Source organism: Choristoneura fumiferana, chromosome 4 (genome assembly GCF_025370935.1).
Source record: "Choristoneura fumiferana chromosome 4, NRCan_CFum_1, whole genome shotgun sequence".
NCBI lineage: Eukaryota > Metazoa > Arthropoda > Insecta > Lepidoptera > Tortricidae > Choristoneura > Choristoneura fumiferana.
This window is the reverse complement of record NC_133475.1, coordinates 18,726,697-18,750,795: the sequence shown is the minus strand read 5'-3', so window position 1 is coordinate 18,750,795 and position 24,099 is coordinate 18,726,697. Positions and strand designations below refer to the sequence as shown.

The 24,099-nt window shown below is 40.0% G+C and overlaps 1 protein-coding gene across 1 annotated transcript; it reads left to right on the top strand.

Moving 5' to 3' along the window:
* Position 1: 1 nt before the first annotated feature.
* On the top strand, positions 2 to 22,788 carry LOC141427583 (uncharacterized). Its single transcript, XM_074087164.1, is given in 18 exon segments — positions 2 to 82; positions 676 to 809; positions 1,384 to 1,505; positions 2,493 to 2,656; positions 3,721 to 3,830; positions 3,832 to 3,899; positions 5,129 to 5,235; positions 6,168 to 6,389; positions 6,681 to 6,860; positions 7,823 to 8,009; positions 9,930 to 10,072; positions 10,987 to 11,106; positions 11,318 to 11,522; positions 12,475 to 12,564; positions 15,181 to 15,377; positions 16,301 to 16,396; positions 18,135 to 18,260; positions 20,435 to 22,788. Coding segments are annotated over 18 exon segments (2,553 nt in total). The 5' UTR covers positions 2 to 7; the 3' UTR covers positions 20,642 to 22,788.
* The last annotated feature ends 1,311 nt before the right edge of the window (positions 22,789 to 24,099 follow it).

Genomic DNA, 24,099 nt, shown 5'->3' with positions numbered 1-24,099 from the left:
GTTGAAAATGGAGGTTATTGAAGATGGAAATATTATGGATAGAATTCCTATTCTATTGCAAAGGGATATAGAATATTATGAGGTAAGATTATGTTTTATTTACATCTAAATCATTACAACAATGTTGACTACAACATTCAGGTATCCCTTTACGGCCGAGAAAGTGTTTTCTGAATTTTTTACTAAAATTTCAATTAATTGTGGTTCGCGAAAAGATAATTCACAAGCACTCAGGATAGTTGTATGATTGTATCGAGCCGGCCGGAAAGGGATATATCTATTAGTGGTATTGAATTCTAAACAAATACCATTTTCAAATACTGCTTTCGATAACTGTCAGCATTCTTTATTTAAAACATTCTATGTCTCTAATAATTATTAGACATTTCAGAAAAATAAATTAATTTGTTTGGCATCTGAGTTCCTAGGTCCGATCCCCGGTCGAGGCAGATAATGAAGCATAAAAAAAAATTCACCCTTTATGGCTTGATATGATAACATCTACCTTAACCTTTAGGTATATGTGTGTTTATCTGTTGTGTGACACTCATATTGTGTTTCTTCATTGGGGTGTTGTTTTTGCTGCAATGGTCAATTAAGATGCACAGTAAACCAAAATCACTTATAATTATTATACATAGAATGTGGTGTTAAGAATTGCTTACATATTTGTAGAAAAATCACACAGTTCTTTCTGAATCTGTGTGCAGAGGAGTTGTGGGTGGAAGATTAGACTTTCCAAGGAATGCCTCATTTGCTGCTGTGAAGGTAGTGCTGTGGCTGGAAGAAGAATTTTCCATTGCTTTCAAGTAAGCAGCGGTTATTTAATATTTAGAATTTAAGGGAAAAAACTGCTTCTTATTTTAACTGGCATTGGTAAACATAAACTACGAAATATATTTATATTCAGTTAATCATTTGATTTCATGCTCTTTTACACTAGCAGATGGTACTTTTACAAGGTGGTAGACAGTCAACTACATAGAGATGTATCCAATTTAATCTTCTTCTATTGTGTTAATGTTTCTATTTAGTTTCCTTTTAACGCTACTAATTAATTTTACTGTCTGTTTTACCTTTCTCAGTTACATTTCTTTTACCTTATGTGACAGATGTTTGCACCCGTTACACTTGTAACCCGTTGCAACAGTACTTGTGTTTTGTTTGTACCAGTGGCGTGGCGCTGCAACAAGACGATTTCCATCAGATTGCTTCAATTTTTTTTAAATTGCATCAAGTTGCATAGACTAACTGTGAAAAGCATCTGAATACATACGTAAATCAAGTTTCGTTCTCTTGCCTGACTGAAATTTTCACCCCACGCCACTGGTTTGTACTATCTACTAGATTTCTCTCTCACATATTCAAATGCTGCCTTTACAGGCAAGGTTCGGGCATGTTCGTGACCATTGAAGAAGAGAATAATGCTGACGGAGGAGTCGTGAAGACTTCGGACCCTGACAAGTTTGTGCAGCTGGCGGTCATGTCAGCCGACTTGCTTCTAGGTAAATGAATAATAGACGCAAAAATATGTAAGTATCCATCCACTTACCCTTACCGTTATACTATCCAAGGGAATGTTTTTGAAAAAAAAAATACCTATGTTAGGTATATTACTTACTTTATAAATAGACACTACATAAAATAACCAAAATTTATGGGTGTCTCAAATCCTATCCTCGAAATATAAAGGCGAGTTTACATTGCGGCGCTCGATTGACCACTTCAAACTCGTTGGCTTTACGGCCTCGCAATGTAATGCAACTTGCACGATTTTACTTGCCAGTCTAAACTCGGCTTAAGATTCGATCCCAGAAATAAAATATAAAAAAATTAAAAACTAATATACTTAATAATGAAACTCACTATTTGTGAAGACATTTAGGGTATTTTTTTTGATAATTAGGTATAATACATAAGTACATCCAAAAACTTATAGATTGGGTTTTTGCTTACTAACATTAAACTGACAAAGGAAAAATTACGAACAGCCAACCACCACTACTCTGTAAGCATTTGCGATACTGCGATGCGATGCGATGCGATGCGATGGATGGATGGATGGACACTCACATTGTTTGAGAAAAGTACTATACAAACCTCGGCAAGAACAGGGATTGCTGGACTCGTTTTATCCGGAACTTGTCTACCCCGAAATCGTCCATCAATACCTTACTTCATGGCCTCTGCAGTAATGTACTATTAATACAGCTTAAAACCGTACCATAAAAATATGGAGCAACGACAGTGTTGCGTAGCCCCGTTTTGTTCGGAAAAAAGGGAGGACAAAAGTTTCCAAAAGGCAAAACTGTCTCAAAACACAGACATTCGTTGGCCCAGAAATTGTTCTAATTATAAATAAACCCGCGTAGCACACCCAAAAACTATGAGATTTGACATTTCGGAGACCTCACGCTACACTAGCGCCTCTAGCGGCGAATTCATACGCGATAGCCCTCATTAACTCAGCTAAAATTGTGAGGTGTGTTTAGAGCACCTCCATATGCTGGCCCAAGAAGCCCTGGACCACGCCGACCTGCCGGTGCTGACGGCGACCCTGGGGGCGGCCGCGCTGCTGAAGAACACTCTGTGGTGCTACCTGCAGCACGCCGACGAGCTGCCCGGCGCCAGCTCCAGCCGACACGCCACGCTCCAAGTGAGGGTTTACTATACTACTTAATCGTCCTAGTTAAGTTTTATGCGACAGTGTGAATTTGTGTGTGTCTGTCTGTGTGTTTGTTACTCCTTCATGCAAAAACGACTGGGCGGATTTGGATGAAATTTAGTACATTTTTTATGGCGATATTCCGACGGGATCGGGATAAAAACTTGAATTCTGAACAACTGAGTTTAGAATCATGAAATTTAGCATGGGTGTTTTATATCAACATAAGTCAAATCTCCGATATGGTTTTTGGAAATTCACTTAGGAATTTAGTGAAATAGTTACTAGAATTTCAATGCGACAGACGTGTCCAGCCCAGTCCCATTTTAGCTTAGCACGACGACGACGTCATCTTAGATACGAAAAATTCGACACGCTAGGTTCTCATACAGTTTGAAGCGCTCTTTTCATCTAACTCGATATAAGGTCTGTGTGTAAAGTAATTCAGTGGTATGTGTGGGCAATCCGCATTGGGCCTGCATGGGAACTACGGCCCAAGCTCTCTTATTCTGAGAGGAGGCCTGTGCCCAGCAGTGGGACGTAAATAGGCTGGGATGAAAGCGGTATCTGTGGGATGCTTGGGTCAATATATATTTTTCACACCTCTCCTTCAGAAAAGTAACTTTTCCTCCCTGACGAGAGGGAGCAAAGTGCAACTTTTCTGTTCAAGGCTTTTCTAAGTGTTTTATTGCAAATGCCATTTTTTGAAGTTGATAATTGTAAAGCCACGCCATTTTCTATGCAGGTTGTTCTTTAATGTTTATAATTTTTATTTTTCAAGTTTCTTAGTGTTGGTGTGAAAAGTTATATGAGCCACTCGGGAGTAAAATTATTTTCATCTTGGGCGTTAACACTTGAATCCTTCATTACGCTCAGGATTCTATTTTAGAATCCCTCGCTATGCTCAGGTTTCTATTGTAGAATCCTTCGCTACATTTTGGATTCATATGTACACCCTCGCCGTAAATACACCATTTGGCTCCCTTGTGACACAAATAACTATTCCCGTTTGTTGCCGGCCTGTGTCGGGTGTTGGGTCCCCCCCCGCCCCCCAGTCGTGCTACAAGCGGTACTCGTGCATGGCGGAGGCGGTGGGCGAGCGCGTGCTGGACCTGCACGGGCGCGTGCTGGCGCTGTACGTGCTGCAGGCGCGCGCCCCCCCGCCGCCCCTGCCGCCCCCACCGCCCCCCGCCGCCCGCCGCCGCCGCGCAAGGCTGGTGGCTCTACATCACCGGTCACTATACCTACAACTATTATAATATTATATGACTACAGTTCCAAGCCTCAAAAGGAAATTAGTTTCTGTTAAAGATTTCATTTTTGATACAAGCCTTTTTTACCGACTGTACTTTTTGTCGACTGTACTTTTAATTTCCATCCAAGTTACTTACCTATACGAAATATCAAGTCAATCTGACCGGTAGAAGTAGATCAAAACGAATACGCAAGATTTGCCCCAAAGAAATAAAAAACCAATCAGAGCAAGTTAAATGACATTTTCAAAACATTTTTTTTTGCAAACTGCACTTTTTGTTGACTGTACTAACATTTAACTAAAAGAATTTCTTTGCTCACCCGCAACCTTATTATAGCTAAGTTCTTTTAGTTCATTGATATGGACCTCCGCAAAGTAACGCCTGATTCAATAAATTATGTACTTACTCGTACATTGTCATCTAATTCTAAACTACATTTCAGTACCAAATTTCAAATCGATGCCATTAACTGTTGAGGAGTTCCATCCTGCGGAGACGATCCTGGCCAGACTACCAGGATGTCAACTGCCAGATTATATAACGCCAAATTTACATAAGTATACCGAATTTCAAGTCAATCTGACAATAGGAAGTGGGTAAAATTATAACCCAAATAAATAAACGGAAGGGCAATCCAAATAAAAGCTTCTAAAAACAGAACCCTTAAATATCACTCGCGTGTCTGCCTGTCCATCTGTCACAGCCGATTTGCTTCGATAAATTTCACTCACTCAAAAACAAATTTTGTGTAACATTTCTCTTCTTAAAACTCAAGCTGGAGTTCCGCAGGGCAGCGTAATGAGTCCAATACATTACCTATTATACGCTTCCGATCTACCAAACACACAAGATGCACTGTATGTATATATGCATTTGATTAAACCGCCTGTAATGCATCAGCAAACTTGCAAAGAAACGTAACTGAAAAATATGTATGTTAAAACACATAAAACATTTATGTGTTATAAATAACATTGTAATGTAAATGTGTTTTAACATACATATTTTTTCAGTTATTAATGACTTACATTACAAATATTCAACACAGCTAGATTTTTAACAAGAATAAATCACTATTAATCATAAGTGCATATACAGTTTCCACGCTGGCGCTGATGAAACCTACTATTTCCAGAAGTCTAGAAAAGCTTATTACTTATTTTTGGAAGTTATGGCTTCATGGCTTAATGGCTTAATTTTATTCTAGGGAGCCGCAAGGATCTATGGGATACGGTGCCACCTCGTATGGCACAAAGGATTTTTGCTGGCATGCTCAATGAAACTCTCACCATCTTGACCGTACGGTATTGCCAGGTAAAGTTAACCAGGTAAATAATCGTATATTTATTAAAAGAAAGCTGAATATTTAATAGACGACAAGACGACTGCTTTTATTTCCACCAGTCATAGTTATGATTTACTTTGATAAATGGTAGGTACATTTTAGTTTAGTAGCTGTTTTGATCGAGTTACTTATGTAGCTAAACTATCTTAGCTTAGATTTGATCGAGTTGCTCCGCTAAGTAGCTCGATCAAATCTTCATTAGGTCATCTATCATCTCGATCTTAGGAGAAACATTTAATCTACTCGTGACCACGGCCACTGAAATGTGGCCAAAACGTCGAGGCAATTGATTATTTGTTAGCGTAATAAGTCACGGTAGTGGTTGTAGTTCTGATGAGTGAGAGTCAAGAAAGGTGTACACTTTCTGGAAAGTCAGGGAAGCTCAAAGATGTCAGGGAAAATCAGGAAATTTTCCTAGAAATCCAAAAAGTCAGGGAAAAACTCGTGATTTCTCAAAACTTAGCTCGATATTTTGACACCAGACGTTCCAGTTCTGGAAGACGTATTAAAGAGTGGCACCATAAAAACAGTCCACGAAAATGTGACCACGTCTCGGTGTGCAGTGAATTCCCATCATCGGGCCTAGCTTAGTATCTCGGGTAGTATAAAAAAATCATATAACCTGCTCTGAAATGTACAGTACATGATCAGTTAAATTTCGAAACGTGGCCAGGGAAATGTCATGGTTTTTTTTTAGGATTTGTAGTGGACACCTGCATTATAAGACATTTTAAGTTTGTGATTTGTCTGTTAGCGACTGACGAACAGTTTTTCCTATTATTAAGAAATGCCCAGAACCCTCGGTGCACAAATCCTACTCGTACTTGGCCAGTTTTTTTTAAACTCTAAATGTCTTTGAGCATATTCATATTGCTAGTAAAAAAACCATTGGTAATTCCAGATGAACACAACAGAAGCCACCACACCCAATCTCATCAACGACATTCTTAACATCCTGCTCTGCGTGGCGCAGCTGCTACCTTCCATCTGCAGCTCGGGCCAAGACCTGGCCGGGGGGGACGTTAAGCATCAGAGCCGGGACGTGAGGGACGTGCACGCCAAGTGCAACGAGCTCTTCAAGTGCATGGTGTATCGGGGGGCGGAGCTGCACTTTATACACCAGGTAAGAAGAGTTTGTAATTAAATTAACTGGAATATTTTTAGCTTATAAATAGGTTTCAGAATGAGAGGGCTTGGGCCGTAGTTCCCACGCGGGTTCAGTGCGGATTGGGAACTTTACACGCGCCATTGAATCACTTCGCAGGTTTGCAGGTTGTAAGTATCCTATCGATGTTTTTCTTAACCGAAAAGCTCGTGGTAAATTTCAAATGTTATTGTGATAGGTTCCATTACCAGTCCAAAACAAGCTCTTACCAAGTTCGATGTATGCTTTCAACTACTCCGTTCTTCTCAGGTGTTCACGCAGCAACAAGACAGCCCGCCGGCGCGCGACGCCCCCAGTCCGTGGCTGGTGTTCGCTCGTCCCGACCTCTTCGGCCGCGAGGATGCAGAGACTTCCCTGAACACGGCCATTGGACTCGAACTGATCGTGCTGCTGGCGCAGCCGCAACCCTGCTGGGTGTCACTGGTCAAGGTAACTTTAAGAATACCTATGGCATTTTAGGGTGACAAGTCTTTACCTGATTTTCGTATACACGTACATTAAAACCCATGTCACGAAACCATCGTACCATCAATGTCTAACCAGTTAATTACTGGCTTGTCAATACCGACCCCGTTTACGTGTATTCCGAAGATTAATAGGTATAGCGTAGAAAATAACTGAATTTGGTCCTGGCGCTTCGCTCAATTTGGTCACTCGCTCCCCTTGTTAATAGTGGTTGCAATTGTAAAAAAAAATTGGCTTTCGATTATCATGCCAGTATTTATAATATCGGTAATGATAGAGCGGTATATTATATAACTATTCCATACTAGAGAGCCGATGAGGGTATTAGACAGGTTAAATATCGCTAGATGGCGTTAGTATCGTAAGATCCGTTTGCCATTTCTGTCACGCTTGTGATTGGATAAACATCTAAATAAGCTAATCGCAGGCAAGACTGAAACGTCAAACGGACTTCACGATACAAACGCCATCTAACGATATTTCCTTTGTCGAAAAAATCTCATTGCATATAATCCGGTATCAATTATAATAAATGAGTCTTGCTACCTAGGACACGGGTATATGTAGTAACGCACTAACGCCTGATGCAGTTGCGTGGCTTAGTAGTTTAAGTATTTTGCTCGAATGCCTATATTTATAAAATGCCATCCGATTAAATAAATTGAGGTAGTCTCACTGTCTACTAATATTATAAATGCGAAAGTTTGAAAGTCTGTTTGTTTGTTTCTTACCTCAAGTCCAAACCGCTGAACCGATTTAGATGAAATCCGGCATGCAAATAGTTCGAGTCCCGGGAAAAGACATAGGATATTTTTTACCCCGGAAAATCGGATAGATAAATGGAATCTACACAGTCGCGGGTAACAAGTTTACATCTTTGTTAAATTAATATTCATAGGTTATATTAAGTATTCCCATTATTCCAGGTAATAATGATGCGTGACTGCCATCTCGCTCGGATGTTACTAATAGAGGCGATCCGCAAAATGTCGCCGGACAATTCAAAATGGCCGGCGAGCGGCCTCTGGTACAGCGTGGACGGGAAGAGGCGGCGGTGCGACGGCTTTCTGTGCACGGCTGATGGGTACTGCAACTTCAAGGGGGATGATTGCGGTAAATAGTCGATTGTTCAACAAGAGCATAAAACGAGCCATTTTAACCAAGCCGTTCATATAGCCACCCGAGTCGGTACGGCGAGGGTGGATAGACATGTCGAGGGGAAAATGGGTTTAATGCTAGAGTTTCTCACTCTGATTTTCACTTCGATTGAGAGGAAATTAAATAGCAACAGTGGAAACAATTGTTCGCTTACTAGGTACCTTTTATTTTTCATGTATTGTTATAGAATTATAAATTTTTGGTTTTATTGATTTATTTTGATTGATTTGATTGATTTTTAGTTTTGTATAAATTAAAAATTAATGAAAAAAATATGTAGAAACTTTTTTGTTCGTGGCTGTTTACACTTACTGATTACCTTGGTCTTAGTTAGACGAAGATTTTACTTTATGCATTAGAGCATAAAAAGTCATTTTATGTTGCCCAGATCCAGCATAAACACGAACTTTACGAGCATTAGAAGTGAAAAATCCTTTTCACTCTACCCTAGAATAACCCTCAGCTATTCAAACAATCTGAATCCTGAGGCTCTCACCACATCTCTCGATGCGGAATTTGCAAAAAGCCGATAGAAAAAACCTCTATGTCCACGCAATAAGAGCTAAAAAGTCATAGTCCGGCTCGACTGACGCCTGCCGACGCATCGACATCTTTTTTCCTCTTATTGACTAGACATAAAGCCTTTTTTCTATCGTCTATTGCCGATTCGTCGTCGATAAATGTGGGAAGACCGCCATCTTATGATTGGTATATTTTACGTCATTTGATAAGCATTATGTAACATTGTGTACAATAGTACCTATAAATATGTTTTCACTTCTCATGCTCGTAAACTTCGTGTTTATGCTGGATCTAGGCGACATAAAATTACTTTTTATGCTCTAGTGCATAAAGTAAAATCTTCGTCTAAGGACAAGGTAATCAGGTATCAACAGCCACAAACAAAAAAATCCTATATATTTTTTTAATAATTTTTAATTTATGTAAAACCAAAAATCAACCAAGGTACCTAGTAATCAAACAATTGTTTCCATTGCTGATATTTCATTTCCTCGCAGTCGAAGTGAAAAGCAGAGTGTAAAACTCGAGCATTAAACCTATTTTCCACTCGACGTATCTATCCACCCTCGCTGTACCGGCTCGGGTGGCTATATAAACGTCTCGGGTAAAATGGCTTGTTTTAAGCTCTTGTTGTACAATCTACTATTTTATATGTTTAGTTTTAAGTGGGTCCCACCGAAAAATTGCGTTGCGGCTTGCTGCTGTAACGTTATGCTGTAGGGCTTATTTACTCTTCCATGTTTTTTTCCTTCTAATATATTTTTTCTGTGTATCGAATAGGTGTAATTAAATATTTCTCTCTCTCTTTCTTGCTCTCTCCCCCTCTCTCTCTCTATTTCTCTCTCTTTCATTTTTACGGATAACAAAAATAACATAACGCCGGTGATACTGCGATACGGCGTAACTAGCATTTTCCATAAGGTATAATTTCCACTGTACTAACAATACTAACAATGTACTTTTCTAACAGTGAAAATTATACCTATATTAAATATATTGACCCGGATAACTCACGTCTTAAATCGAGTTTAGCTCGACATGTTTCGGGCCAATCCGTAGCCCTTCGTCTTCGGTGGCGCGCAGTGCATGTTGCAGCAGCCCCTGAGTCGCGTTGCTCCGAATACGAAGGGCTACGGATTAGCCCGAAACATGTCGAGCCAAACTCGATTTAAGACGTGAGTTATCCGGGTCAATATATTTAATATGAGTGAGTCTCACGGTAGTTTCATGTTCAAAATTGAAAATTATACCTTATGAAAAATGCTAGTTACGCGATATTGCAGTACCACCGACGATAAGTGTCTGCTAAGCTACCTCAGGGATTCAAAGTTGAATGTACTTATGTTGTTTTAGCGGGTGAACAGTACGCGCGAGCGGCGGGCGCGCTCACCTACATACTGGCCACGATCGGCAGCCAGCACGAGCTGCGGGCCACGCTGTGCTACGCGCTCGAACTGTCCGGCCGGGACTGGGCCGCTTGCCTCGACAAACGACAGGTGTATACCTTTCAAATAAATAAATATCTAGGGACAATTCACACCAATTGACCTAGTCCCAAAGCTTAGCAAAGCTTGTGCTATGGTTACTAAGCAACGGATAAATATAATTATATAAATAAATACATACTTAAATATTTAAACACCCAAGACCCGAGAATAAACATTCGTATTTTTCATACAAATATCTGCCCCGACACGGGAATCGCACCCGGGACCTCAAGCTTTGTAGTCAGCTTCGCTAACCACTTGGCCATCTGGTAGTCTGGTTTATGAGGTTGGGACGTGCAGCCGGGTAAAGCTTTGTTTTCCTAGGACAAGCGGTGCCGTCATTATAGCGACCGTAATAAGCGGTGAATGACGTCACTCTAGAACGCTGTCTATGTAAACAAAATGGCGCGGTTTCCTAGAGAGTGGCGTCAATTACGGCCGCTATGTGACGGCACCGCTGAGCCTAGGAAACCAAAGCTTTACTTAGCCGGTGAGAGTCTGTCCGGCTCTTCCTTCCCAGTCGTCCATAATGGATTTTTGGACTGCATGCTCTCCATCTTTTATAAAGCACCTCATAATTAAACAAATAATAATAAGTAAAACAACAGACGACACCTCTCAACAACTCTCTGTTATATTTCAATTAAAATGTTAAGAAAAGCCACCAGGAACATAAAACTATATCTTTGTCTAACAGTGCATTCCTAATGCAATTTTAATTAAGTTGTCATAAATTCATACAACTGCAAAATATTACTTGCATACTTAATTTCGGGGTAGGAAATGGCAGCCCTGACAAATGTTTCAGCGTTTGTAATCACTTTTAATTGAGGGATTTTCATAAAAGATATTTACCCCTTTTTCCATTAAGAACCGTCGGTCGTGAGTTTCTTAAAAAATGATTGCGTTTGGTGTCTTCTCAGGTGTGGTGTGACCGACGGCCAGCCTGGCTGGCGGGGCTGCTGGCAGTAGTAGGAACCTCTCTACAGTTCATTCCGCCTATTCTCGTGCGCGCCATACAAACCGGTGCCTCCATGTACCAGGTAGTCATAACTATAGGCAATCTTTATGTGTCGTTCCTATTGCCCTCCCAAGTGTGGACGGATTGGCGGACTTGGTAGCACAAGAAGTATATAAGGGAAGAGTTAGCAATGGTTGAAAACATCTGTGAGATTCATGCATGTTATTAAACGCTATAAAAACCTGTCTATTTCAAAATTTATTTAATGTTTTTTTATTCTACCAATTTTTCAGACAATGTCCCTCTGCCTGACCTGCGTGTCTCGTGCTCTGCCCTGCATCCCGCGTCGCTTCTTCCGCGTCTGCGCCACCTTGCAGGGGACGCTGCCGTCGCGCGTCCACCCCGTAGGAGGCTCCGTACTATTGCAAGCGCTGCTTACTGTAGTATATGAAGAGATATTGCTCTGGGCCGGCAAGGAAGCCGACAAGGAGAAAGCTGGTGGGTTACGGAGATTTTTAATACGACTACGCTATGAGAAAGGTTTTGAAGATTAGTGCCAGCTAATGTGAATTGACCTACAGGCAAAGCATTCGCATGAAGAGATTTTTCATGTGGTTTACAAAGGTGTTTTAAAATGAATCCTAAAGTCTACCTTATCTAAACTGAATCGTGAATTCGTAACCCACTGTGGAAACTGTTCGTAGAAAGTCATAGTGACATCGCATTCTTGGACAAGGGAATTCATTATGACGCTTTCTGTGAGAGCGTTCTACGGTGGGTCAGGAATCAAATGGTTCGACTGTACATCTAAGCTCTCTAAAAAGTAAGGCTCCGTTTTCACCAGAGATGTGTGAATAATGTGTTATTCATGAACCAATAGAAACGCTTCTTTGCCTAGCCTCGCTCCGCTTAGCTGTATCCACTAGAGATGTGCTGTGCGAGGATAGGTAAGTGAAGCGTTTCTATTGGTTCATGAAATACACGTTCCTGGCATATGGTAGAAACACAGCCTAAACATTGATTAAATAATGTTTTGGAAATGTATGCGTTAATGTCACGAAATGGAGACATGAAGTTTCTCATTTATGGCTCCCTACCACCTCCCTACATAACTTCTTTGCCTAGGCCATGAAGTATGTATGAAAATCCATTATTGTCCGCTGCTCTTACTTTTTAAATTTGCTTACTAACATTAAACTGACATAGGAAAAATTACAAATAGCCAACCACCACTACTCCGAAAGCATTTGCGATATTACGATGCGATGCATGGATTGATGGATGGATGGGTGAAATATTTCCTCTCAATGTTTGAGAAAAGCACTATAAAAACCTCGGCCAGAACAGGGATTGCTGGACTCGTTTTATCCGGCCTCGTCTACCCCGAACTCGTCCATCAATCCCTTACTTCAAGGCCTCTGCAGTAATGTACTAAATTTTGACCACACAGCAGCAGTCGAGGCTAACGGAGATGCGCAGCATTCCACCACAAGCAAGACAAAGCCCAAGCATGTTCGTATCGCGGGACTCGGACACATTAGTAAGTGCATAAGCTGAGGGTTTTCAGGCGCTATCGTAAGGTCCTTTTGACAACTATGACACTTGTGTCACGTTTGTGTATCCTACTTCCTAGTAATCCATACTAATATTATAAATAAGTGTGTGTGTTTGTATGTTTGTCCGTCTTTCACGTCGAAACACAGCGACGGATCGACGTGATATTTGGCATAGAGATAGTTTATGGGTCAAAGAGTGACACAGGCTACTTTATAACCCGGAAAAATGCACAGTTCCCGAGGGAACAGCGCGCGATAACCGAATCCCACGCGGGCGAAGCCGCGGGCAAAAGCTAATATTATAAATGTAAAAGTTTGTGAAGAAGTTTGGATGTTTGGAGATTTGGATGTTTGTTACTTAATCACGTAATAACAGCTGAACGGATTTACATGAAACTAGACGTACAGATAGGCAAAGATCTGCATTGAGACATAAGATACTTGATATCCCGGTAATGCGTTCCCGTGGGATACTATTTTAAGTTTAAACAAGAATAGAGGGCACTGTGAACACAAGAACGTGGGCACAAGAGCGGTGACGTATCATAACTCGGCTCTCAAGATGACGTGTTAACTTCGTTTGCAATCAATAGATGGCGTTGTGCGAGCGAACGTTGTCCTTTCAAATTGTTACCGTAACCTTTTTTCAAGCCAAACTCTAACAGCCTTATTCATAAAAAATCCTTAATTGAGGTTTGATCGGTCTGTTACTTAGCAGACTGATTAAGCTTGTTAGACGGTTGTCAAGAAGTATGATTCATAAACGCTTGCTAGCAGTCTGCTAGTTGTTGAGCTGCTGATAGACGGATTAGACGCGTTATGTTGGCAATCTTGACAAATCAAAGACAAAAAATGGCTTCATCGATAATAAAAAAAAAAATGACAGCAGTGACAGCAAATTAGCAGAAAAAAAAGGGAGATGTTTATTTTCCCGCCATTTCCGATCCGCATGTTTATGTTTAAGTGCATAAAGCCGTAATTATGTTAATCATCCTAATTTTATTTTTCTCATATTTATCGTTAGTAAAGTAGTAAAGTAGCAGTAATTTTAGGGGATTTTTAAATACAAATTCCTGAAAATAATTTTTCCTGGTTTTTTTTAAATCTTTGCGTAACTTCACCCTTCACTAAAAATAACTTCGGTGTGGTTTTTTGCTCTTGTCAAAGTCAGCTGTTCAAACTTGTGGCTGCCATTTTGTGACTTAGCAGGGAGATAAAGGAGGGTCTACGGTCCTCTAACTTTAGCAGAGCCTTGATCGACTGATTAGCGCTAACAGACGTTTATGAATCACGTTTTTTAGCATCGGGCCTTCAAGGAGGCTCTAACTTTTTATGAATAAGGCTGTAAGGCATTTATTTATTGCGTTGCCATGGTAACAAGAATCGTATAAGTAAACAAACGGTTGTCGTAGGGTGACGGCACCAATCATGGACATGTTAAGCACAGTATCCAGTAATGGACAGCAAGGATTCAATGCCTTAATATCTCACCATTCATGAACTTTATCACTTATGATCATCAGTTATGCACATAAGTGTTATTAGTTTTAGAAAGAGTAGCGTCCGTTTCTTCATATTGGGTTAGCGGAAAAAATATTCCATTTTTGGTCCCCTCACCCTATATTTAAAAAAAATAAAATTTACAAAAGTTGAAGATGGCATTAAAATATTTCTAATGCGGGCGAAGCCGCGGGTTAAGGCTAGTGGTTAAATAAATAAATGAGCCAATCGCAAGTAAGACTGTAACGTCAAACGGGTCTCACAACACTAAGCAGAGAAAAAAAAAAGTAGGAATGGTTGTTCTTTCAGAGCTACCTTCATACTAAATTTCAAGTATCTTGGACAACTGGCTGCATTATCCTATAGGTTTTTTGGCTATGGAAATTTGTATTGAAACTCCTGTTTTCATTACTGATCTTTCCATTGCGTTGGCTTACCGCTAAACATAAGACCTTATTTTAGCTCTTAGCATATCAGGCACCCCGTTTTTATTTTTTGTTTAATCCAATGTATAAGCCGTGGTGGCCTAGTGGATAAGCCGTGGTGGCCTAGTGGTTTGACCTATCGCCTCTCAAACAGAGGGTCGTGTGTTCAAACCCCGGCTCGCACCTCTGAGTTTTTTGAAATTCATGTGCGGAATTACATTTGAAATTTACCACGAGCTTTGCGGCGAAGAAAACATCGTGAGGAAACCTGCACAAACCTGTGAAGCAATTCAATGGTGCGTGTGAAGTTCCCAATCCGCACTGGGCCCGCGTGGGAACTATGGCCCAAGCCCTCTTGTTCTGAGAGGAGGCCTGTGCCCAGCAGTGGGACGTATATAGGCTGGGATGATGATGATGAATCCAATGTTGTTTTTTTGCTCAGGGTGAGGCCAGATGAGTGTAATTTTTTGAGTCGCGAGTCGCGTATTTTTGGTCCCGTAACTTCCGGCGACTCAAAATGAGTTGTACACTTTGTATGAAACGAAAATTATGTGACAAAAAAAAGCGACTCTCAACTCAAAAATTACGCTTGTTTGGCTTCACCCTTTATGTTACCTTCCGTAGAACGACCAAAATCCACCACGGAGCAATGAACCGTCTCTCATACCCCCCCAGACCCGTCAGCAAGCACGGACAACTCCCACCCCTCCTCCATCGCGCTGGCCATCGCCGAGGCCCTGTGCTCCGTGGATGAAGAGCACAAGCACACGAGAGAGATAGAGCAACTCGTGGCTGCCGCTCAGACCAACAATAGCATCTCGAGCCAGTTCGGACTGGAGGACTTCCCGGACTTCGTAGAGTTCTTTGAAGAGGTAAGAATGGGGAAGGCTTAAGGTAATGTGTGTCCGGATCGCCATCACTCGTTCTTTGCTGCCGTTATGGATTGCAGAATTATACACGCTGTGAGACAATTGAGGATTTAGCGGACATGAATTATGGGTGTATTTGAACGAATGAAGGGAACACTTGTTTTTAGTGATATATCGAATAATCGCTGGGTAATCGGCGACTTATGACTTGTAAACAATAATACTAAATTAAGGTACCTAGTTGATTTTTTGTCACAACAATTAGATTTTACAATTGGTCTTATTTTTCATTATGATATAAAATAGAAAGTATAGTAGCAGAAGCAAGGAAACCACTGGACGAAAAGGAAACAAACTTTATTAAAACACGGGCGCGTTGGGACGTTTTGGGAAGTTCCCTTTGGATTTAGTATAATCCCTAATTCAACAGCAGGATCTAAGTATTAAAAAGCCCGGCCATAAAAATTGCACATCGGTCTTTGGAAAGAGACTCGGCTAATTTCGGCTTCGTAGAGCGTTGTCACACACTATAATACTTATGTGACGTATGTCAATCGTTGTACAGGTGCAATAGAGTACTGACGCATTTAAATGAAAATATGTAATAAAGAGTTGTTGAAACCCCTCAAAACTTTAAATTGTACGATGGCATCTTTGGAAAAAAGAGGGATCTATCCTTTTTCTAGTAGTTCCAACAGCTCTCTATAGATATCCGAAGTTTACATGTCATTAATTTGACGTAAACTAATTAAGTACAGTATTTATTTGATATAATACGATGATTGATGGACGGTGGCCAGTGCTCAGAAATCGTCGTGAACAGCCAATTGTCTTTTTCCGAAAACCGATGTGCAGTCTTTATCGCCGGGTACTGTACGCGTGCGAAGCCGGCATAAAACACTAATATGACGTAATGTTCTGGGCAGGGCTGTGTGGCGGGCGCCCTGGCGGAGCGCTCGAGCGACGCGGCCGCGCTCACCAGCCAGACGCTGATGGCGCCGCCCGGAAGGGACAGCCTCAGGGTAACCAGTAACCACAGCATCATCAGCCGGAACACGTCCACTGTTGAAAACCTAACCAACGAAAAGTTGAAAAACCCCCGACTTTGTCACTTCTATGTTCAATATCGCAGTAACGGCTAAACCGATTTTGATGAAACATGTCTAAAGACCATTGCTAGAAAACCTGATTTCAAATAAAAAGGAGGGGAGAAGGGAGGGAGGAAGGGAAGGAGAGGGAGAGAGGGAGACATTTATTTACACATATTTGATAAACACACGTTAGGAAGAAATAATAATTAAAAAAATACCACACAGTTGCCGAAACGTCGAGGTAAATATTACTTGTGCAATAATAGCGTGATAAGTCCCGTTTGTGGTATTTTGACTATGAGTGAGAATCACGAAAGTTTAAGACGTTATAATTAAAAAAAACATCGAATAGCATAAATTGGAGCCCACTCACTATAATTAAGTGCGCACCTGCTTGTTTTTTCCCCGATCATACAAAAAATATCCGTGCAAAATTACAGCTCTCTAGCATTGATAGTCTCGGAGCGGTTCACTATCATTCGGCAAACAACGTTTAAAAAATGATCATTTCACAAACTATTCATTTCACAACTACTTCATATCACAAACTGCTCATATCACAAATGATCATTTGATAACTTATCACTTTACAAACCCATCATATGATAAATCATCATTTAAAAAATGTCCATTACATAAACAACTCTTTTTTCAAACTGTGATATGAGTAGTTTGTGATATGAAGGGGTTGTGAAATGAATAGTTTGTGAAATGATCATTTTTTCATCACCTGATTTTGCTGAGTGGGCTCCAATTTATACTATTTGATGTTTTTTTAATTAGTTCTTCCTGCCGTGTTTTTTCTGTTTATCGAATAAGTGTAAATAAATGTCTGTCTCTCTCCCTCTCCCTCCCTTTAAATAAAGAGTTTGTGAAATGATCAATTTGTGAAATGTGGTGTTATAAAACGATTAACTTGTGTAACAAAAGTTTGCGAAACGTTGTTTGTTAAATGAATATTTGTTGAAACGTTTGTTGCCAAATGATTGGATACCCTCGGAGCAAAGCCGTGGACGGACAGACGGACGGACAGAGACATCTCGAAACTATAAATAAAATATTAAGGATTCCGTTTTTGCCGTTTTGGCTACGGAACCCAAAAAAATTAACCTTCGCACAGTAACGTCTGATTCAATACATAAATAAAAAACATTAAATTTAAAAATCAAAAACCCGACTGCCTTAAAAACTAAAAGGAAGAAAATAAGTCTAGTGGTCCTTTTAGTTTTTAAGGCAGTCGGGTTTTTTGATTTTTAAGTTTAATGTTTTTTATTTTATACCTACTTTTTTGATATTTCTGTCAAATTAGTAGATTAAAAGTATTATAACCCATATATTATATTTAGCACGGGCTAATTATTAGCTTTCATTTGAATCCCATATTGTTACTATACAAAATATATATTTTTTAATCCTTCGCCATATTTTTTTCGCAGACGCCATATTGAAATATCATATACCCTATGTCACTCCGACAGTTATGACGAATCCAATGATACGCCATATGTTACAATCTGTCCAGCCGTTTAGGCTGCAGCGAGGACCATAGAAAACGACATACATACCCACATACATACATACATACTTACTTACATACATACATACGCTCGAAAAAAACATAACCCTCCTTCGGGCAGTCTGGTAATGAACTAGTTTTCTCACGTGCCAGGTAATCTACGAGCACCTGCAGCTCCACTCGGAGCAGATATGTTCGTCTCTCGGCGTGCAGGCGCCGTCGGCGCGTGCGCCGCTGCTCTACACAATGTTCCACATCGGGAACATGCCCTTCGATCAAGTGAGTCACGTTCAGTGATTTCTCAGCCAGCTAAAATACATCTAGCTGGCGTATCGATTTTTCTTCCCCGAAAACCCCTACATACCAAATTTCATCGAAATCGTTGGAGCCGTTTCCGAGATCCCCGAAATATATATATTTATGTATGTAGAGCGTGTATTTTTGATACTACCTCAAACTTTAACAGTAGTTAGGGAAGGCCCTAATAATTACATTTTAGTAAAGAAAAAATCCTAGTGGTTTGACCTATCGCCTCTCAAGCAGAGGGTCATGGGTTCGAACCTCGGCTCGCACCTCTGAGTTTTTCGAAATTCATGTGCGGAATTACATTTGAAATTTACCTCGAGCTTTGCGGTGAAGGAAAACATCGCGAGGAAACCTGCACAAACCTGCGAAGCGATTCAATGGTGCGTGCGAAGTTCCCAATCCGCACTGGGCCCGCGTGGGAACTATGGCCCAAGCCCTCTTGATCTGAGAGTTGGCCTGTGCCCAGCAGTGGGACGTATATAGGCTGGGATGATGATGATGAAAAAAAATTAGACTTATTATTTTTTTTACAAAATTAATTAGCACGCAATGTATCACTGCGTGACACTGCTTTGTTTTTATTCAAAACGCACTTGTTGACAAGACGGCTGTCACGGAACGTTTTTCTCTCGTATCAAATTATTGTATGCATTACCTACATTGCTGCTCGAAAATATTTCAAAAATTAATAGGTATGTTGACACCACCAATCAACTGACGTACTTTTTATGAGCTGTCAAAACAATTCTCCCATAGAGTTTCAATGACAATAGCGACTTATGACGTCATACATAGTACAGACGCGCAAACCCTTTTTACTCTTCAAAAAAAGCTAATTCGTATCCTAGTCAATATACAAAACATAGACAGCTGTAAACCTCATTTTAAGCACAATAAAATACTTACTTTGCCATGTATATATTTAATTGAAATATGTAAATTCGTCCATAAATATCCAAACTTGTTCAAGAAACGGCAGGACTTACCTGTAACACATTCTTTAAGGCACAAAAACAGACTTATTTTACCCCCATCAAATTTAAAAATCCATTCCAATAGTACACGTAGTATGTCTGTAAAAATATATAATAAACTGCCAAACACCATACAAAACGAAAATAACGAAAAAAAAATTATAAATAAACTTAAAGAATTCATGATAGAAAAATGCTACTACTCAATAAATGAATACCTAGATGATAGATGACAAATTTAACATAATGTTAATAAATAATCCTAATAGATAAAAGGGACATGATGTAATATTAATTGATTAAGAATTTCATAAAAGTAAGTCAGTTTAATGTGATTGTGATATTTAGCTATAAGATAAAATTTATTAATTATATAAAAGCTGCCCTCTTGTATTAATATTGCTGTGCCCAACAGGGTCCATGATGATCACATAATCTCTTTGTAACATCTGTAACCATACATTGTGGAAAAGCAATAAAATATTGAGTATTGAGTATTGAGTACGTCGCTATTTGTTCGCCAACTCAATCAACTAACTATTTATTTGTTTTAAAGCAACAAATCAACAACCATCTTGCTCGCTAATCCTGTCGTGAAGCAGCAGTGCTTGCACTGTTGTGTTTCGGCGTGGAGATTAAGACAGCCGGTGAAATTACTGGCACTTGAGGTATCCCATCTTAAGCCTGTAGGTTGGCAACGCATCTGCAATACCTCTGGTGTTGCAGATGTTTATGGGCGGTGGTGATCTCTTACCATCAGGAGACCCACTTGCTCGTTTGCCATCCAGTCAAATAAAAAAAAAATCTAATTTCACAGTAAATCGAAAATTAATCTGGTTTTCAGGGCTAAAATAAAGTTTTTTGATTTTTACTGAGTCGTGCCTTCGAATTATTTTTTAATGGTGTCTATCTCCCTATTACGCTCTGGTAGTTAATTTTAAATTCACAATTTGTTTTGATATCGGTTCACAGCACTTAAATCTTCGTTTGGTTACAGTTTGAGGTAGTATCAAATAAAAAATACACGCTGTATATACAAGAATTGCTTATTTAATGGTATTAGATTATGTATTTAGCATTTTCATGTGTGTGTTTTCTGTATTTTTTTGGTTTATTTGTGTAGATTTAGCTTCCGTGTTAGTGAATGAATGTGTTGTTTGTTGATCTGTCCAGTACCTCCGTTCTGAGTGGGCAATGCCGTGGTCACGGCTGGTGGGGGCGGCGCGGGGCGGGGGCGGCGCGGGGGGCGGGGGCGGCGGCGGCGCGCGCGCGCACGTGTCGCGCCGCGCTGACCTGCGCGCCGCAAGGGGCCAGCCCAACGACAACCAGCTGGCGGACCTGTATCACCTGTTCAAGGCGCCTCCGCCCGGACTGTTGTAGACGCCACAGGATGGACACGTATCTGAATATCGAATAAATAGTAGATTGATAACCAAGGGTGGAAAGTGACCCATTTCACCCGAGATATTTCTGGCGCTCGAACGAAGTGAGAGCGCCTATAGTTCGAGAGGAAATGGGTAATTTCACCCGAGTTAGACACTCTACTTTTCATTTCGACTGTGAGGAAAGTAAAATACTACAAAAAAGAAGAGAATAATAATAAATTTAATTTACTGATATCCATCCTCCAACCTTTTCGCACTGGCCACTTGCCACGTCCGACTATAAAAAACAAATCGAGTTGGTCACGACACGACCAAGGAGCTTATATACAATACTGGAGGTTGAACGCCGAACGAAGAAGTTTGACCTTTGTTACTTATTTATATATTCCATCTCTTTCTTAATATAACTAAAGAAAGAGACGGAATATTATTCGTGACAATAAAAGTCAAATTTCTTGTTTCAAACGGATGTTCGGCATTCCATCTACAGTGTTGTATATAAGCTCCTTGGTCACGACGTGCATCCAGATGGCCAGGCCGAAATGTGAAAAAAAAAGTGCCACTGAAGTAACTCGACTCCGTGGCTAATCGTAAATATTAAAAAAATATTACTTTCCACCCCAGAGACGAAAACGCAATTTTCCACCCGGCTATCTATCCATGAAAATTAAACTATCCGAACAGGAGAGATGAAAAATAATATTAACCTTTTCGCCGCCGCCGGCTTTCATATTGCAATGTCTAAAATTGAACCTTAACACAATGGAATGAAAGTTGCTTTTGCATTGAAGTAATGGACGTATATATAGGTCGTTGGCGTGGAACCTGCGGTGCGTATATATGAGTAGTTGGCAACGAAAAGGTTAATCCATATGCACAAATGATAATATTAATAATAATGTAATTTCAACCTATCGCCTCTCGAGCAGAGGGTCGTGGGTTCAAACCCCGGCTCGCACCTCTGAGTTTTTCGAAATTCATGTGCGAAATTACATTTGAAATTTACCACGAGCTTTGCGGTGAAGGAAAACATCGTGAGGAAACCTGCAAAATTCTGCGAAGCAATTCAATGGTGTGTGTGAAGTTCCCAATCCGCACTGGGCCCGCGTGGGAACTATGGCCCAAGCCCTCTTGTTCTGAGAGGAGGCCTGCGCCCAGCAGTGGCACGTATAAAGGCTGGGATGATGATGATGATGAATTTCAACAATTTGTTCAACGCGTGCCGCCTAAGTGTTTACAATTGCTTAGGCTTTGTAATGCAGAATGTATTGGACATTAAAAAAACTACCATCTTACACTGTAAAAGGCGACATTCTTGTAAACAAATAAATGATTTATGATTGTGATTTATCGAAAATTTCAAAATCGATAGTTAAAATATCGACGGTCAAAATATCGAACCTAACCTAACCTAACCGACTTGATATTTTGACTGTCAACTTTTTAGCTTTAAATATTTTAATTTCCGATATTCTGATACGTCCCCAACATGATAGATAGAAGGAAGAGACGCGGAATTATTTTTGCTTAACATTATGAAGTATCATTAGATTCAACAATATGGCGTCAGAAAAAATGTATTGTAACAATATGGGTGGGCATCTTTTAGATAAAAACATTTAATTAAGTACCTGACCCATTCTAAATATAATTAATTATGTTTGCCATAATATCATATTACTTTTAAGATATGATCAAGGACTTTAATTCATGAGCCACTACGGAACCTTCTCAAAGGCAAAGTCATTACGATTTTCCTTGTTAATTACTGCGACGTCACTATGACGTTTACTGTGAAATGGTTCCATGGTTGGGTGGCTAATGAATTAAAGTCCTTGACCGTACTTAACATCTTCACAGAAATATCAAAGGAAAAAAAAATAAAGAATCAACAATCCGGCTGAAAAACCAGTCTAATTTTTGAGCCGGCTTAAACCTAGTAATGTTTGCCCAATAAATAGTTGAAAACCGTAGAGAAGACTATCCCGGGTTTGGTCGAATCGATTAAAAATATAACAGTGTAAAACTTTAATTTAAAAGTGGGTTAGGTATAGATGTAATTTACAAAGCGTGGATTTTACTCGCATTCGATTCTAGAGTGGTTCAAGTCAAAGCTGGTTGCAAAATAAAGAAATAATTTTAGATTGTGTTTTATTTCAACCAAAAGAAGCCTTTTTGGACCTCGAAAACGGACAAATATTTATTAAGGGTTTTTAAAGAAAATAAGTCTATCAAGAATAATTATTGCAGTAGACGCATTAACTTAAAAGAACAGTTCTAACAGACCACATTTTTATTTTCATTCAATTTTTATGGAATAATCGAGAAAACCTGTCAAAAATGCAACGTTGCCAGCTCAGCAGGTATAAACGCTCTTAACCGTGGTAGGTACAGTTTTTTATACTAGCTTTATCAGATTTTTGCAGGTGGTAGGACCTTGTGCAAGGTCCGCCCGGATTGCTACACCATTTTTCTCGCTAATCCTGCCGTGAAACAGCAGTGCTTGCAATGTTGTGTTTCGGCGTGGAGAGTAAGACAGCCGGTGAAATTACTGGCACTTGAGGTATCCCATCTTAGGCCTCTAGGTTGACAACGCATCTGCAATCCCCCTGGTGTTGCAGATGTCTATGGGCGGTGGTGATCTCTTATCATCAGGAGACCCACTTGGTCGTTTGCCATCCAGTTGAATAAAAAATATATATTGATGCAATAAACACGCGATCACATAACGTGCATCACTTATACATATCTAATAGGTACATATTTCTTTCTCCTTCCTCAATTCATGATCATGAATATAGTAGACAGGTAAGCCAGTAAACAATATCAAAGTGAACTTTAACAGAACAATGACGTGTCTAACACTTTTAAGACAAGACGCGAAACTTCCACAGACATTACTTTTCCATTGGCCCGACCTCGCGAGAATATAGCAATATTTCCCCTCATCCGACAGGGAGTTCAGAAAAATGCGAACTTTGCTGAACTTGCTCTGGAGTAGGGTTACCATGTTTAAATTTACTTACACCCTTCTGTAGTTGAAATTTTTTGTAGTCAAGCGAAAAAAGGATACTACCTACATTGAATTGGCGAAAGAGGGCGAATGAGAGCTGTGGTATTATATTTACATATATATATTATGTGTACACACACACACACAAACATCACGCCTGTATTCCTAAATGGGGTAGGCAGAGCACACGAAACGTTACCGCTTCGGAGCCGCTTTTAGCAATTCTAAGTTTTAAGTTTGACTAAAACGGTACAATAGTGACAGGTTGCTAGCCTGTCGCCTACGGTATACCTACCGTACCGAGTTTTTATGATTGATGCTCCTATGTATGTTCCATAAACAACATGGCGAACGGTGACGTTAAAAAATGCTTGCTTCTTTGGTTGTGGCTGAATTGTGCTAATATTTCAGCAAACAAGCTGATAATCAGTTGGGGTGCC